This window comes from Oryzias latipes, chromosome 16 (assembly GCF_002234675.1).
Source record: "Oryzias latipes chromosome 16, ASM223467v1".
Taxonomy (NCBI): domain Eukaryota; kingdom Metazoa; phylum Chordata; class Actinopteri; order Beloniformes; family Adrianichthyidae; genus Oryzias; species Oryzias latipes.
The window spans coordinates 11,285,182-11,301,279 of record NC_019874.2 but is presented as its reverse complement, the minus strand read 5'-3'; the positions used below and the strand labels follow the sequence as shown (position 1 = coordinate 11,301,279).

Sequence of the window (16,098 nt, the reverse complement as noted above, 5' to 3'; positions counted from 1 at the left end):
CTTGTAAAATATGTCCAACATAAGAGGCCCTCAGTTCTCATCTGTCTGCCCAGCTGTTGGACAGGACAAGTTAAAAAATAAAAATAACTCTGGACTTAATGCTATTGTGAGCTAAAATTCCAAATAGTCGACTTCTTTTTACTGTTCGGGCTGCAACATCCGATTTTGGATCAAGTCATCAACCGCGTGATCGGAAATCAGACCCGGATCGAGACACGCCTACTTCGAGAAAGAGAAAGAGAAAAATTAAGATGTGTAAAAATGATTAAAGCCAACACATTAACAAAAAAAGATTTACATTTAAAGGATTGAGCAATTACACAATCAACACAGGGCCTTTACTTTCCTCTTACTTTAACACAATTGTGCGGCAAAAGTAGATTACATTTTTCTCAGTATTACATCAATTGTGTAAAAAAACATCATGTCAATGTGGTTCACTAGTATTCTTAGGACTCATTCTCATTCTGGGGCGGCCGTGGTGCAACGGTAGGGCGGTCGACCCATGATCGTAATATTGCAGGTTTGATTCCCGCCTTCAACGCCCATGTGTCGAAGTGTCCTGAACCCCACCTTGCCTCTGGTGGGAGGTTGGCGCCAGTGTTCGGCAGCGGAGCCGCCATTAGTGTGTGAATGTGTGTGTGCATGGGTGAATGGGTTTGTGACTGTAAGGTAGAAAGTTTTATATAAGTATTCACCATTTACCATTTATTTTAACCATTCTGGTCAGAGTTGTCAGCATTCTTTATCAGCTACTTTGTTTAAGTCTCTTAAGAGGCTACAGTCCCAAGAGATCAATGAAAGATGTGCAAACTAGTTGCCTTGGTTCCTTAGAATGTAAACTTTCTCAAGAAACAGGTTTACTGTCCTTTTTGTAAACAGCAGTGCTGTTCAGATAACACAAACGTCTTCATGGTCTGATACATTTTAAAGTTAACAGTTTAACATCTAAAAAACAATCATTAGTTCAAGGCTACTTAGTGTTTTTCCTGCCGTTCCATCCTTGACCCTTTATTTGGAAATATTGATCCATAAAAAAAACAAAAAACAGAGAGAATTGTGCAATCATGGAAGCAAATGGCTCAGATGTGCACATATTTTTGCTCCTATTTGTAAAACCCCAATCCTATTTGCAGTCTTAAGCCTTTTTCGGTTGTGTGGGCCCATAGAAAGTGGTAGAGAGGAGCGGATTTACTTCAAGAGGAGTGCAGGTGTATCTTGTAGCTCCCTTGAGGCTAGTCCTGTCACCTTAAGCGACGTCATGAAAATTGAATGTATGATCGTCTTGTGTCGTAAAGTAAGAATGATGCAAGTTACACGCACTTATAACGTGCGCGTGATGCTGTCGTATGGTGCCCTGACACCACAATCTATTCAGCACTTTACAGAAATAAAGTTTGAAGTGTTGCATAAGCTTCTTTTCTCACCTCCAGAATCGGTTGGAATTACGGAAATACGGTAATTCAAAGAGTGTGTGTTATTTCCTGTCACCAGTGAATGTGAATAACACACACTCTTTGAAGGCTTTGGTTAAAATACCAAAAGATTTTCTTTTACATTTCTTCTGAATCTACCAAAGCTTTGTGTTTGATGGAAGTGGAATGTGCTGCTAGATTTATTACCACCAGAACCCAGATATTCTTAAAATCTCTGCTACTGTGTTACCTGGGGAGAAAAAAAGGGAATCTGCAGTGTGTGAATGGGATGGTTTGTAAAATTAAGGGCTATTTTTATTTTTTATTCTACCCAGCAGTGACAGTAGAGTAGCTCATTCAATTCATTTGCAGAGAGGACAGAAACACTGAAAAGGGTCAGTAAAGGTCATAGTAGATAACACAGATATGATATAAGCTCTACAATATTTTCTTCTTTCTACTCTATGCTACTTCTTAAATTCAGTGTCTCTATTTCTCTTAATTATAAATTCCCCTTTATCTTATGCATAGTCAGTGTACTCTTAGTGTAGCAGTGTCCCAATGAGCATCATACTTACAGAATTGTTGTTTTTATGGGTTCAGCTGTCAACTCAATCCAATGTTGTCAGTTTACATGAGCCTCCACCCACTGGTGGTTAGTTTCCCTGTTTTCAAAACATTTCAAGCTTACTTAAGATAAGATAAGATATTCCTTTATTAGTCCCACGATGGGGAAATTTCCTTGTTGCAGCAGCAGTACAGGTACAGAGAGCGATATATAAAGAAAAAAGAAAAACTATGGAGTCTATATACCCACATATACACACAATACACACATACATTTCCAAAAAATTGCACAGGATGACCGTATAATCGGTTATTTCACAGGGTAAAAGAAATATGACAGAGCCGATGACATTGGTTAACGTGGTTCCCTGGGAGCAGCTAAGGTTGTACAGTCTAGGTAAATTCAGAGGGTTGTGTCAGAATGGGCATCTGACATCAAACCAAAACCAAATCAATCCTAGGATTCAAAAACAGAACTTTCATACTGGACTGACCATGGCCTAACTACAACCGCCACTCATGCTATTGACCTACAGGGTGCTGGTGGGATTTGGATGACTGTTGGTCAGTGAAGGAGAGGAGGAAGGTGTTTTCATAGAAAGATAGAGAGAAAAAGAAAAGCAAAAGTGATGGATTTAGAGTAAGAACTCTGAATGTAATGACTTTGACAGGAAAAATTACAGTTGCCTGACATGATGGAGGGAGGAGAGGTGGAGATTCTGTGTGTTAAAGAAAGTAGATGGAAAAGGAGAAGGTTGATAGAATAAGAACAGGTTCAAGCCGGTTTGTCATTGTTGATGGAAAGAGGAATGGAGGAGTGATCCTAAAGGAGGAATTTGCCAAGAAAGTTGTGTAAATGAGGAGAGTGTCAGATGACGAGTCTGAAGCTGGAAGTTAAAGCTGGGATGTTCTTCAACTTCCAGAGCTAGAGGAGAAGGATGGACTAAGAAGAATGAATAGGACAAGGACAGAGTGGAGGACCAAGTGATGGAAATTTAAAAAAAAGAAGAGTGCTGTGTGGTTTTTTCAGAGGAGATGAAAAAAACAAAGGTTTGGGAGATTTCCGAAAGTGGAGAACTTTGAAGAGCTGATGTTTGAGAAACTGGTATAGAGCACAGATTAGAAGATGTGGCTGTTGTGGAGCAGGAAGTATAGATCAATAAGGAGGATGAAGAATGGAAAGGCAAAATACTGAAAACATACCTGTGCAGGTATGGCAAATGCTAAATGGCGGATACTTGTATAGCGCCTTTTTTACCTTCCTTGTAGGCCCAAAGCACTTTACAGTCACAAACCCTTTCGCCCATTCACACACACATTCACACTGTGGTGGCGGCTCCGAACACTGGCGACCAACCTTCCCCCAGAGGCAAGGTGGGGTTCAGTGTCTTGCCGAGAATCGAACCTACAATGTTCCAATCGGAGGTTGACCGCCCTATCGCTGCACCGCCTATGGAAGTGTATGGGAAGGTATGGAAGTGTTTAGGAGAGGTAGCACCATTTTTGACTGAGCTGTTTAACATGATGAACATACAAGACGTGCAGAATTTTGGAAACTACTGAAGAATAAAGCTGATGAGTCACACAATGAAGTTATGTGAAAGAGTAGTAGAAGCTATTGAATGAAAAATACAAACTAACAGATAAACTTCACAAAAGATGTCACTTTTGATAAAAAGATGAGCTAAATCACAGGTGGTGATCAGGTACAGTTTTAAACTGTTGGTGAAAGACATCTTTCCATTACTTTAGTGACTGAACACTCATATAGAAAAAGTCTTCATTGATCCCAACAAGTCAGAGTTGGCCTGACACCCAAACAGAACAGTGGTTGTCTGAATATCTCTGCAGATCAATGCAGAGAGGGGATGATTAAGAAAAACAAAATACCTGACTCTAACCTGACCACACATCTCCTCTGCAAACTACTAGACTGCAAGAAAGAAATAATGAATTAGCCAAAGAATTTTGAAAACAACATCAGCCTAGAAGGAAAATTTGAGAGGCTGATTCAATACCTGTGCATTCATCCATTTGGTGGTCATGGAGTAACATTATTCATTCGCTGTATACCTCCCAGCTCTTTTCATTTTCATGCTGTATTTGGCACAAACTGCCTATTTGCTCTCTTATAGTGGGATCAGAGCCATTCTCTCCTATCTGCTGTTGTCTTGGTTTTCTTGAGGAAATGTGCTTTGAAAAGAGCTGATTATTAGATGGCACTCTAAGCTCCTTCTCTGTCTCATCTCTCCATCTACTTAACTCTGTATTCTTCATCCTTGCTTCATTTTTCTGGCCTCTCTCTTCTATCATTTAATTTCATCTGGGGATGAGAACTGGTGAAGAAGCTACGTCCTCTTTTTTCTTTTCCTCGCCAAGCTGTTGAATGCTGTCTATGCCTTTGTGTGCCACTAAAAGACTCATTTACTGTCCGTCCCTGTGTGCTGAAAGTGCCATTTCTTTGAATGAAGGGCTGACAAACAGAGACAGAGTGAAAGGCAGAAAGAGCCAACAGAATAGGAAGCTTTTATCCTCGTCAATAAAAGCAATTTCTTTCTGTGGAAGACCGTGATCTTTAATGAATGGAATGGCAAAATCACAACAACGTTTTAATGAAGCAGCCAATTCATGGCCAAGTTGCAATTTCATAGCAAAAGGTATCCAGAAAAACAAATTCCAATCAAACCGGTCATTGGTCTCTGGTTATCTGACCTGTAACTTTTGGATTTTTAACAGTGTGAGAGGCCAAGTTAACCTTAAAAAAACATGTTGGGAAAAATGATGAAATGGTATGAAGCAACATTTACCACTAGAGCACTTCTCAAGTTCTGGATTCTGATCCAGACTCTGCGGAAACAAAAAGTCAATCTGTACCTGCCTTTGTCTATTACATAAGGAAACGTAAATAAATGACATTCTGTGGGTAACTTGAATTGAGCTTGGTAAAGCAAATTGTTTAGAAGGAAAAACTGTGAAATGAAAGGAGACAGTGGTGGCAAAAAAAAAACTACAAACAACTGAACTCTGCTTACAACCAGAGAAGAGAGTAGATAAAGAAAAAAAGAATCCCTCACATACACAACAAAGCACAACACATTACAAAGTACACATGATGTGGGATGGGACACAGAGTCTTGGGACTAGGGATGCATGAAAATATTGGTTACCAATAGTTATGACTCCATCCCAATAATTCTGATATGTAAAAATTCACCAACGAAATTGACCAATAATTTGAAACCTCAAATTCCGTAAATTCCCCCTGAAAACCCTTTCTTCATGGTTCTGTCTAAATTCCAAATTCCAAAATCCAGTGCCCTAGAAATCTCCTAGAAGTCTCTGCGAAAAACTAGTGTGCATCAGTGTTCACTAGATTGCTGAATGTAGACCATAATGCATTGAGTTTAAACAATTTTCATTTGAGACCATTTTTTAAATGTATTTTTCATAAACCATAAAATTTTCATCATCATCAGAACACAGTGGATCCATAAATAATTCATGTCAAATGTTCATACTGATGAGGTTTTTACTTTGGGAAATCTGTAACGCTTTATTTTGTGTTTAAAAGAAAAGTCATGAGCATGGTGTAGATAGCCCAGCACTATATAGCTTTCAACATGTCAGTGATTAGGGAGGGATGTCGGACATAGCATGCAACCCCTTTTCGCTACCCCCCCAACCTGCAAGGTTCTGCCGCATATATGTGATGTCACGGCTCAGTGCCTGCTAGAGAGCTCCGAAAAAAACATGGCGTTGCATTCACCTATGTGGGCTTACTTTAGCATGATGGAGACGAATGATTCAGTTGCTTGTAGCAAAAAAAGTGACACGAAGGAGAATAACTTTTATATTTGGAAAGAATATGAAGCTGCCACCAATGTCAACGTTAGCGGCCATCCTGTGAACAAACGGAAAGCGTCTGGACTGGTAACTAGTGTAGAGGTGTTTAATGAATCTAACTATTTATTAATTTGCTTCGGTTGAAGAAAAAGAAATAGTTTTTCCACTTTATTATTACAGGCATTACTTTTACTTACAAAATGTACTTGTTAGTTTGATATTTAAGATAAAGTCTTACTATTTGTTCTAACAATTGTAACGGGCTTTCAATGTTCACAGGTGTATGGCAAATCAGTTTGTTTGCAGGTAACAATAGCCATGTAAATTTATTGGATAAAATCAGAACTATACACTGTTATGATTTAATCCGGTAATTACAATAATAAATTAACAATAATGTTAATTTATTATCAGTATCAGATACAAGAAGTAGGAAATCATTGTTTATTGGTATTTGGTAGTTGGGACACCACCATTCAATGGCGGTAATGCTGACCAGCTTTGTCTGTCTACAAGCTGGTGGTATTTTATTTAGAAAATCCCACCCTCTCTTGTTTGGAGGAGACTTCCTGTCTTCTTAATTCTTCATGAAAGGATTTACCTTGATTTAATAATATCTTTCACACTGAAAGCCATGTAACTTTTCCAAAAGAAAAGTTTTTTTTTTAAAATTAAAGTTTATTAAAAAGAGGTTTTGGAGTAATTAATTTGATCATTTGCAAAAGAGTAAAACTTGGTAATGTTGTATACCCGAAAATAACTGGCTTAATGAAAGAAAAATTACATTATTTTATTTATTTATCAATCCTGTACAAATTTAATATTAATTTAATATCAATTTAATAAAATAAATAATAAATCATTGCAGGCTGGATTAAACTCCTTGGTTTCGTACTTTTTTCTTTTTCCAGCTGCAGAACTAAACTAAAAAGCACTTTGACTAGTTATGGAGAAACAGAAGTAGCAATATATATATATATATATATATATATATATATATATATATATATATATATATATCCTCTCCACTCATCTATTTTTCTGTAGTTGAATTACTTGCCTGTATGTTCACACGTGCATCCACTCATCTGCTCTTCCATCAGATCAGTTCATCTCAGGAGTCAAGCCTCACATCACCATGCATCTATACACCTCCATCTACTCCCAGGTTCATCCATTCACAGGCGTCCACACGCTTTCATTTTCCACTCTTCTACAAATCCATCTGGTCAGATTGCTTCACTCCCCCACACATCAGTATGGTTGCTGGCTGGTAAGCCATCAAAGCTTTCTCCGTTTCTGACATGACAGATTTCTCCATTTCCTCCAATACTTTTTTTTTTTTTGTGAAAAATACACATTACACATCTTTGCTGGTTTCTTTGCCAACCCAATCACCCACTTATGCACCAATTTTTCTCACTTTTGCATACATCGCTCTTCTGCATCTTAAAATAAAGCAGCAAAGACGTCCTCCCTCAAACTGTCTGGCTCTTATACACCTCATCCCTCCATGTGTCTCTTCCTGCTCCTTTATCTATATTTTTCTGTTCCTTTCAGAAAGCCTTTAATCACAGAGCTTGGTGCAAAACCCAGCACTGAACATCTGCCATCCCAGAATTTGTAATTCATTTCAAACAGAACACAGAAGACTCACTGTCGTGTGAATTCACACAAAGTATTTTTTAATTAAATGTGTCAGTTAAAGCCTATTTGTGTGTAGAAGTACACATCATGCTAATACTATTCATTATTCAAAACAGCAACATAGAAATGATTCAATTCTGAAAAACAAACCAAAATTCTATTCATTTCCGTTCAATAATAAGTCATGAAGGACATCATCTGTATTACTGTTGTCTACATTGATGATGTCTATAAGAGCAACTTGCAAATATATGGCTGTTTCCATGTCATTAGGTCAGTTATTGCACTCTGCCACTGCATGCTATTAAGAGCCATCAATGGAAGCCATAAGGACAATGGATTAGGACTCATCAACAGCATCATTGGAGATCACATAATAGAACTAAGCATTAATGCACATATGCTGTGGAAAGCACAGACAGGCATTAATGGTTTTTTACCCATTTGCGCAATTTATGAGCTATCCATCTGCTTCCACTTGCTCAAGCCAAGACACTGTTGATGTTACCTATTGCACTTTATAAGTATGATGTATTTTTTCTGTGTAAAGTTTTCTTTTATTTGCTTTGCAAAACAGTGGCTGCTTTCAGTATTAAGACGAAGGTGAAATCTTCACATCGTCAGGAAATGTGAACAAAGTGTTTACAGACTGAGATGCATTTATGAGAGTGCTCAAAGCAGAAGTGCAGTGAGTCTTTCGGTGTCATTTCTGGTTTCTATGGGAAGAAGTGTGTTTAAGGAGCCTCACAATCCCCAGAAAGAAGCCTGGAGGACAGAAAGACAATATTCTGAGGGAGAGCAAGGACAAGTTTTGAAGATGAATGAAAGCAGGAGTGCTGGATGGACCGCAGACTTTATTACTGTTACAAGGTCTAGTCTTTGCTGCAGAACTCTGAGTGACACGTTACTTGGTTAGGAGCAAAAACCTCTTTTTTTGTCTGTCTGTCTTTCTTTTTTTTTTTCTAATCTCAATTTCTGCTATCTTTTTCTTTCTGTGCTTGCTTTCCCCTTCATCCATGCTCCCCTCCTTCATGTCTGCCGGTTCTTTCTTCCCCTCCCTCTTCGTCTGGCAGTAAAGGCTGATGGAGTGTGAAATTAGAAAGTGTATCATATTCTGCTCAGTGGCTCCATGTCCTGAGCTATAAGCTACAGCTAGTCAAAGTGAAAAATAACATGCAGTGAAACAGATACATTAACATGGTTTTGTGTGTGGCTGTGTAAGTGTGTGTATGTGTGTGTGGTGAAATGGCAGATAGGGAACAGTTTAGCCAGCAGCAGCTTATCTAAAATTACTTATCTCACGGATGATACACTGCTGCTTTTTCTCAAACTACAGAGGCGAGCATGGATTAAAATCCAAACACATATATTCATAGCCATTCGTTTGCTGAGTGCACAAAATTTGAATAGGCTGTTGTAAACACAGCTTTCCCGGTTTAGATAAGGTAGGAACACACAGACAGAGCCTGGGAGATGGAGACAGTTAGTTTCTGAGACTAACGACAGAACCTCATGGATTGTACAATTCACATACATGTGCTGAATCGATTTTACATCCTCTGATTATATTATAACTCCTACAGGCTGGACATTAATACTACAATGATGTCTGATATGCCTAGTTCCTGGGATTCATGAGGTTGCACAGCTTGCTAAAACTTTTTTGTTCATCAGAAATCTCCCTGTTATACCAGCCTCTCTAATCCAACCCTGACCTTCAACTCTGAGTGTGTTTGTAGAAGATAATCTAGCACTACGTCACCTGGCAAAACATTTGGTGTTATGATCTTTGACATGAGCCTTGTGTGTGGAGTCGGTGACAAACTGACCTTGTTTTGTCACATGGAGAAACACAAGTCTTGTGTTAGATGGCTGTACAAGCCTCCATTCTTATTAGCGTATTTTTGTGGGTACAAGTCACGTTTTTTGCACGGTTTGGTGCGACTTATCTGTGAATTTTTAAAATTAAATAGGCTCATGTGTTTGTTATCCTCCCACTAACAACCACTAGAGGGCCCTTTAAGTGTATGTATCAGTATTTAACAGCAATGCAGAAGAAGAAGCGCCACTCAGTCTTACGCCAGGCTTGACAGAGTCAATCCAAAGCGAAGCAGAAGATGAAGAATTGAAGTGATATAAAGTTTAGTTGACTTGTTAGCATGTTCTTTATGCTCTTATACAAGATTTTTTCTTCTTTATTACACTTTTTTTTTATCCTTGCAACTTAATTTTCAAAAAATACGGTAGATAACTATTAGTCTAGATTTTATTCCAGTTGTGTCATTTTATCATTAGGAAACACGTGTGTGTGTGTGTGTGTGTGTGTGTGTGTGTGTGTGATTACCTGTATCAGACCGGACACTTCTCCTTGCTGGAGGGGTGCAGCAATGGAGGGGTTGAACGGCTTACTGTCTTCAACTGGTCGGCCTTTCATGAAATGTTTTCCTGCTTCATAAATCTCCACCTCGATCATCTTTCCTTTGAATTCAACTTTCTTCGGTACCAGCACCTGCAGATCAAGTGATGTCAATCAAAATGTGAAGAATTCTACCCAAAAAGCATGCGCAAATTGCAAAATGTGATCATTTATCTAGAAATTATTCAGCAAAATCAAAAGTGAGTTATTTAAGAGACGAAGCTAAGATACGGTAACATTTTTGTCTAGAAAAACCAGACTGCGTTCACACTAGTGTAGGCAAACATGCACCTCCATATCTGTCAATTACATTTTCAATTAAACACTGCTCCAAACTGCTTTCTCTACATTAATACTTTGTTGTTTTCTGGTTGCCTAAAAAAACGATGCTTTTCACTTCAATTTACACAAGCCCTCAAGGTCAGAAAGTACTGCAACAGCTGTGTGATAAACCGGAGGGATTTGCATTTGTCTTATTATTTCACCATGGCAACTAACCTTGGCTGATCACAGCAGGAGGGAACAGGAAACAAAGAATTCTAATTACGCCTTCATCTGAATTAGAGTTTGTGCTTAATGACTTATCCTTGCGAAAAGAAAAAGAAAAAGATGTTGTGAAAAAAAAAAAAACGCTTTCCTTCGAAACAATTTCCGAACTAAGAAAACAAAGCTGACAGGCTCACAGCGAAAGATTATTGCACTGATCTATTCATCTCCTTTTGTGTTTTCAGACTCGCTCTTTCTTAGTGAGCACTAATTGGATGGTTCACGTTGGGTGGTTATTTGTGGGATTTAAAATTGATGTTTTGAAAGAGCCTGTAAGGATTTCAATCACAACTTCAGTAAAAGTTTTCTTGGTAAATATATCAAAACTATCAAAAGCCTTTTTTGAAATAATCATACGGCATCAACAGTAATTAATCCTGATACACTAAAGGGACATTGCCTTCATCGCTTTACATATATTCAAAAGGGTAACTTGCAAGACAACTTTACAAATCAGTTGAATTATGGTGTAAATAAATAATTTAAGGGACTTTGAGATCCAAGCAAAATCCAGAGGAAGGAATTTAAAGTATTGCTTCCAGAAGACATTTTATTTTCGCCAACTAACTTGTCAAATTATGTCCCAATGAGTAAAAGTCAAAGCTTTATTACAGATTTCTGGCAGTTCTGCACCCAAAAAGATCCTAATCGTCCTGTTTGGGGGCAAAAAAACAAACGAGGCTTAAGATGATTTTACTAAGCCACAAAAAAACTCTGTATGGTGTTTGAAGGAGACCAAAGTATTCTGTACTCAGAGACTTTCATGGGATGTTAGAGGCAAGAGTGGGGTGAGTTTGGTACCAGATAAAAAAATAATTTAAAAAAACAGCTCAAAGCTCCCATCTGGTGAGGTCAGACTGTTGTGTGAGACCAGATTGATCACAACAGAATATAAAAATATTCTGCCTGACTGGGATTCCAACTGGGTCCCTTTTATATACAAATAGCTCATTTCCTCTTTTCTAAATTTTGCCACAATGCTTAGGTGTTTCTTCCAATGAAAAATGTTAAAGACCCACTCTGATGAAAAATGTGTTGTTGGTGTTTTTAACATGTTCTTGTGTGACATTTTTCTCATGACGGGGAACATATATTGGAGAAAATTCAAATCAAAGTTGCATCTCTGAGTATTTCTTTATTCAAATCGTTATGAATCAGACAAAAAAATGCCATTTGAAAAAGTTCCCACTCCATTCTGATGCATCCACTTGCAGACGACTAGATCCATGTACGTCTTTGTTTTCCTCGTCCAAGTTGGCATCTGACTCAAAAATGTACGACTGGATAGCTTCAATATTGCACTGGTAATATGGATGATGGGATGTGTAATACAGCTCTGCAGAAACTATGTCCAAGAAAACGGTTTGTTTTGATCTTGGTTAAAAATGGCCTATTTAGAATTTAAAGACCACTAGGAGCACTTTGATCTACAGATGGGCAGAGTGGGACTTTAAATCAATTTGATTAAATGGACACATGCTAACCTGTAAGCACTAAGTGATGGGAGTAAATTAGCAGTTATTGAAAAAGAATGATCTTCACAGCATGAAAGATCCATATCTTGTTAATGTTCTTGAAAGCTTTTGTTGATTTTAAAGTAATCATGGTCAGTTACAATAATTGACAATTCATTTAATGTTTGCTTTCAGCTGAAGATTTTTTATTTATTTCTTTGTTTTGCTGGTTAATGCTAATCTATAACTCATTTTTTCTGCCATTGTAACTCAGTTAATTAAAAGGGCAAACCAATGTTGAGTCAATGCAATAGAAAGCTTGAAAACAAAACCGATAATATATATATAAATGTTTTATTTTTATTTTTTACCTGCTACAATAATGAATTCCATTCCTATCTGGGCTTTATCAACAACAATAAGATGCCAAAGGCAGCAGATGGATCCAGAAATCATCTGGTGAATCAACCCTGCACAACTCTGTCTGACGCACTGAATGGACAGACATGGAACAAACATTAGCAATGATTGTCAGTGCTGTGAGTCCCAACATTATTAGAATAATCTTATCCATCTGGCGCGATAATGGCTGACGTTAGCACAGGTCAACACTGACCTCTGTATGTAGGAGGGTCCATGTTCTGTTCATGAGACCAAGCAGCACTGTGGCTGTGAGAAGAGATGTGAAACATGCAGCTGCATGTGGTTTTATAGTCATTCAGAGCCCACAAAGATGAGGCTTCACTGGACACGGCACACTCATTTTAATGGGAATCCAACTGTTACCTCCATACATTCATAGAAAACACACACGTGACATCATCCGCTCACCATTGTTTGTCTGCATAAGATTCAAACCGGGAGACTTGTTTATCCCAACACTTCTGCATCAGTGATGAAAATGCTGTTTTTAACATGTTCTTGTGTTAAGCTGAGTTCACACTGAATGTGATTCGCGTGGCCACTTTCAATGCCAACTTAATTGAGAGATGGAGTCAGAGGTCCAGCAGCACAATCTGAGCGTCAGGCGCAGCAGTTAGCAGCATGACAGCGCGGCAGAAATTCCGACGCGTGGCAAATATTTAGCCATGCAAGTTCAAATACATGATCTCTGGCAAAGAATTTATCAGTGACTTAGCTTTGGCCCATGACGTGCTGATGACGTAGTGTCCAAAACCAACATAGAGGAGAATCTGATTGTTCTGCTTCTAAATGTTATGATTTTTTTCCTATGGAGACAACAATAAAAACATTTTCATTTTTTCCTTCCACGGAATAAGCAAGTTATCAAACTGGGTCACAGGGAGACGGAAGTAACGCTGAAAGCGGCCGTCCTTCAGATACAGCTCCTGCAGTAGATGGTGAAGCTCATGGAGGCCGATGCTTTTGTAGAGCTCTTCAAAATAAAAATGAAAAAAATCTGATCTCCAAAATGTATCCGTGTCAAACACATAACAATGTAGGTCCTCCCACACATTGAGGGAGCATTGGGTTTTTGTCGAGAGGTGAATTTGCTGTGCATCAAATCACGGGTGTCGCAGTGTAAGACTGAACTTTCCTTCTCACTTTACCAGTGATTTGGAGTAACTCATTACAAAAGTAATGTAATATTTTGCTGTAACAAAGTACTGTAATGAATTGATAGTAAATCTTTAGCAAAAGTTAATTCCTTATAAGCTTTTTTACTTGAGTATAACAACAGATTGACCAAACCTTTTAAAGCAAAGGAGAATCTTTGTTTCTGCTCAGCTTCAGAATCCCATATTTTTCTAATCATTCTGACTTACTGTGCCAAATGTTCAGTTAGCGTCATAGACACAAATTCTTTTTAACCAGTTGTTGTAGGCTAGCCATGGTTATTTTAACCTACTCTTATTATTAGACAGCATTTTTATTTTTGTCTTTCTAAAGCACATCAGCCTCATATTCTAGGTTTGGTCTGTTTTTTTTTAAAAGTGGATCCTCCATATTTTTTTTTAGAGACTAGACTGACTAAAGCTAAGAGTCAGTGCTTCAGATGGGCTTCCAGCGCTTTTACCTCACTAAAAGTAAATCACATTATTGGTATTTATGCACTTGACCAATTGGGTGGAGCCCTTTTATGTTCGATGTTTGCCTCCTATGTAGACGAGGGTCATTTGGAGTGTAATTTAAGTTATGGTGACTCTTATGTAGCACAACACTGTATGGTGTTAACAATATCACTGATTTATTTTTTCATTAATATATTTTACAGTATGTGATCTGTTTCAGAATAATGTGAATATCTTCAAAACATATATAGATTAATAATGTATTTCTATGCAAAGATGTTTAAACGTGTAAACCCTGTAAATCAAAATTTAACTAAATTTAATCGAATAAAAATAAAAATCATGAATCGAATCGATCAAAGCTCTGGTGTATCGGATCAGATCAATTCTGGAAATTATTGGGGATATCCAGCTTATGTAACACAACATCCCCTGGTTGAACCGTCACCTCCAAATACAAAGCAAAGCCAATGAAATATTTGTAATTAATTTCACTTTCTCTGCACTACATAAGCTACTGAAGACCCTTTACCCCCCCCCCCCCCCGCCCCACTTGTTTGTACATGCTGCCATCAGGCAGGTGATGCAGAACTCCTGTGGAACAGAAAATCGTTTACTAGAAATCTTGCATTTCCACTGGAACTCCTGCTTTAAATACATCTAAATAAACTATTTTGTGTTTCTTTGTTGTTTTTTTATGTTTGAGTTTAGCCTGATTTCCACTTGTGTTTTTAAGCATTTGCTGTAGTTTAAATAATGTCTGAACTGCTTGAGTGTCAATTTGTTAAACCATTTAAAAGAATAATAATCTGCTTTTACTGGAACTGACAATAAAGTTTATTCAAGTTTGAAAAGTCATGAAGTGTCTTCAGTTTGTCTGACATGTCACAGTTTCCTATCTGTAGCAGTTCATGAAGACTTTCTTTTATGACTAACACAATCTACGGAAACAACTGGATCTCCCTAGAGGGACTAACGACAAACAACTTGTGTCCTAAAGCGAGTTGCTTAAGAAGACAACTTCAGTGACAAATTGGAACACCGCTGCTTTAAAAGCAATTTATTTTTTCTGGGTTCAAATTGAATGGTATGCGGGGGTTGCAGGGGGCAATCATCAAGGAGGAGCCAACCGACACACATGCTTGGATCTGCAGCATGTACATGCATCACGGAGCGCACACTTAAACAACGCGCCTGTGAACCGAGTAACACTTGTAACTTTAGTTTGTAGCCTGCAGACAGAGGGGCAAAAGGAGCAGGAGGGGATGGGAGGGCAGGGAAGTGGAAGGGAAGAAAAATTAATACCACCCCTGCCTTCTGAGCTAATAAAAAGCATAACTTCAAACATGTTTCTGATGATGTATAAAGCAGGAGGAAGTTGATTTATTTGAAGATGTTTTAAAGTGAATTTTCCACAGGTTGACTTAGTATCTTTGAAGCTGTGTGTGTATGTGTGCGTGTGTGTGTGTAAATGTAAGTATGTATGGAAATTTCATGTCTTTAGGGCTGACCTTAATGTTAGTACAGTTAAAAAAAAAAGCCAAAAGTGCTTCTGTTATCAGCTGCCAAATGTTCTCATGACCACCGTAGGGTGTATGTGCGTCTGCGAGAATGTTTGATATTATAGCTAACCTACTTTAGTCAATACAAGCTTAAGCCTCAGCACCTGCTGTGAGAGCTCCGGTGACAGCCAAAGCAAACTCTCCGATTTGATTTAGTAAGTGTGAAAATGAGCAAGACTTGATGTCCCATCAACAACCATCTACACCTGACAAATAAAAGAGGAAAAAAGCGGGTGTGGGTGTCTCACTAAACTCTGTCAACATTGTTCTGTCTTTCACTTACTGCACATCCATATTCAATTTCTGCCAAATCGCACCTGAGCAAACTGGGATGCACATTCAATCTTTTAGGGTATTAGGGCTCATCACCACAGGCAGGATGACCTTGAATAAAATTACATTTGTTATCTGCTAAAGATTTACGGGCATGTCAAAACACCTCTTTTATGGCTCAATTTAATCTTAAAGGGGCCAATACAGTTCCTTACAGTGAAAAAATAAGCAGAAGAACAAACACACACACACAAATGGAAACGGAAAAAAAAAGATTAATAAAATAAAACGTGCATCTCTAAACAGAGACTGTTTTTATTTTCATTTTTCTCACTTCTTACT

The 16,098-nt window shown here is 38.1% G+C and overlaps 1 protein-coding gene across 4 annotated transcripts in view; it reads right to left on the bottom strand.

Moving 5' to 3' along the window:
* The window catches only part of cdkal1 (CDK5 regulatory subunit associated protein 1 like 1), a 259,064-nt gene that overhangs the window by 14,361 nt on the left and 228,605 nt on the right, over positions 1 to 16,098 (bottom strand). For all 4 annotated transcript variants that reach the window (XM_023963815.1, XM_023963816.1, XM_023963817.1 and 1 more), the window contains one exon: positions 9,817 to 9,981. In XM_023963815.1, the coding sequence (XP_023819583.1) occupies positions 9,817 to 9,981 (165 nt within the window). The remainder of the gene's footprint in view (positions 1 to 9,816; positions 9,982 to 16,098) is intronic.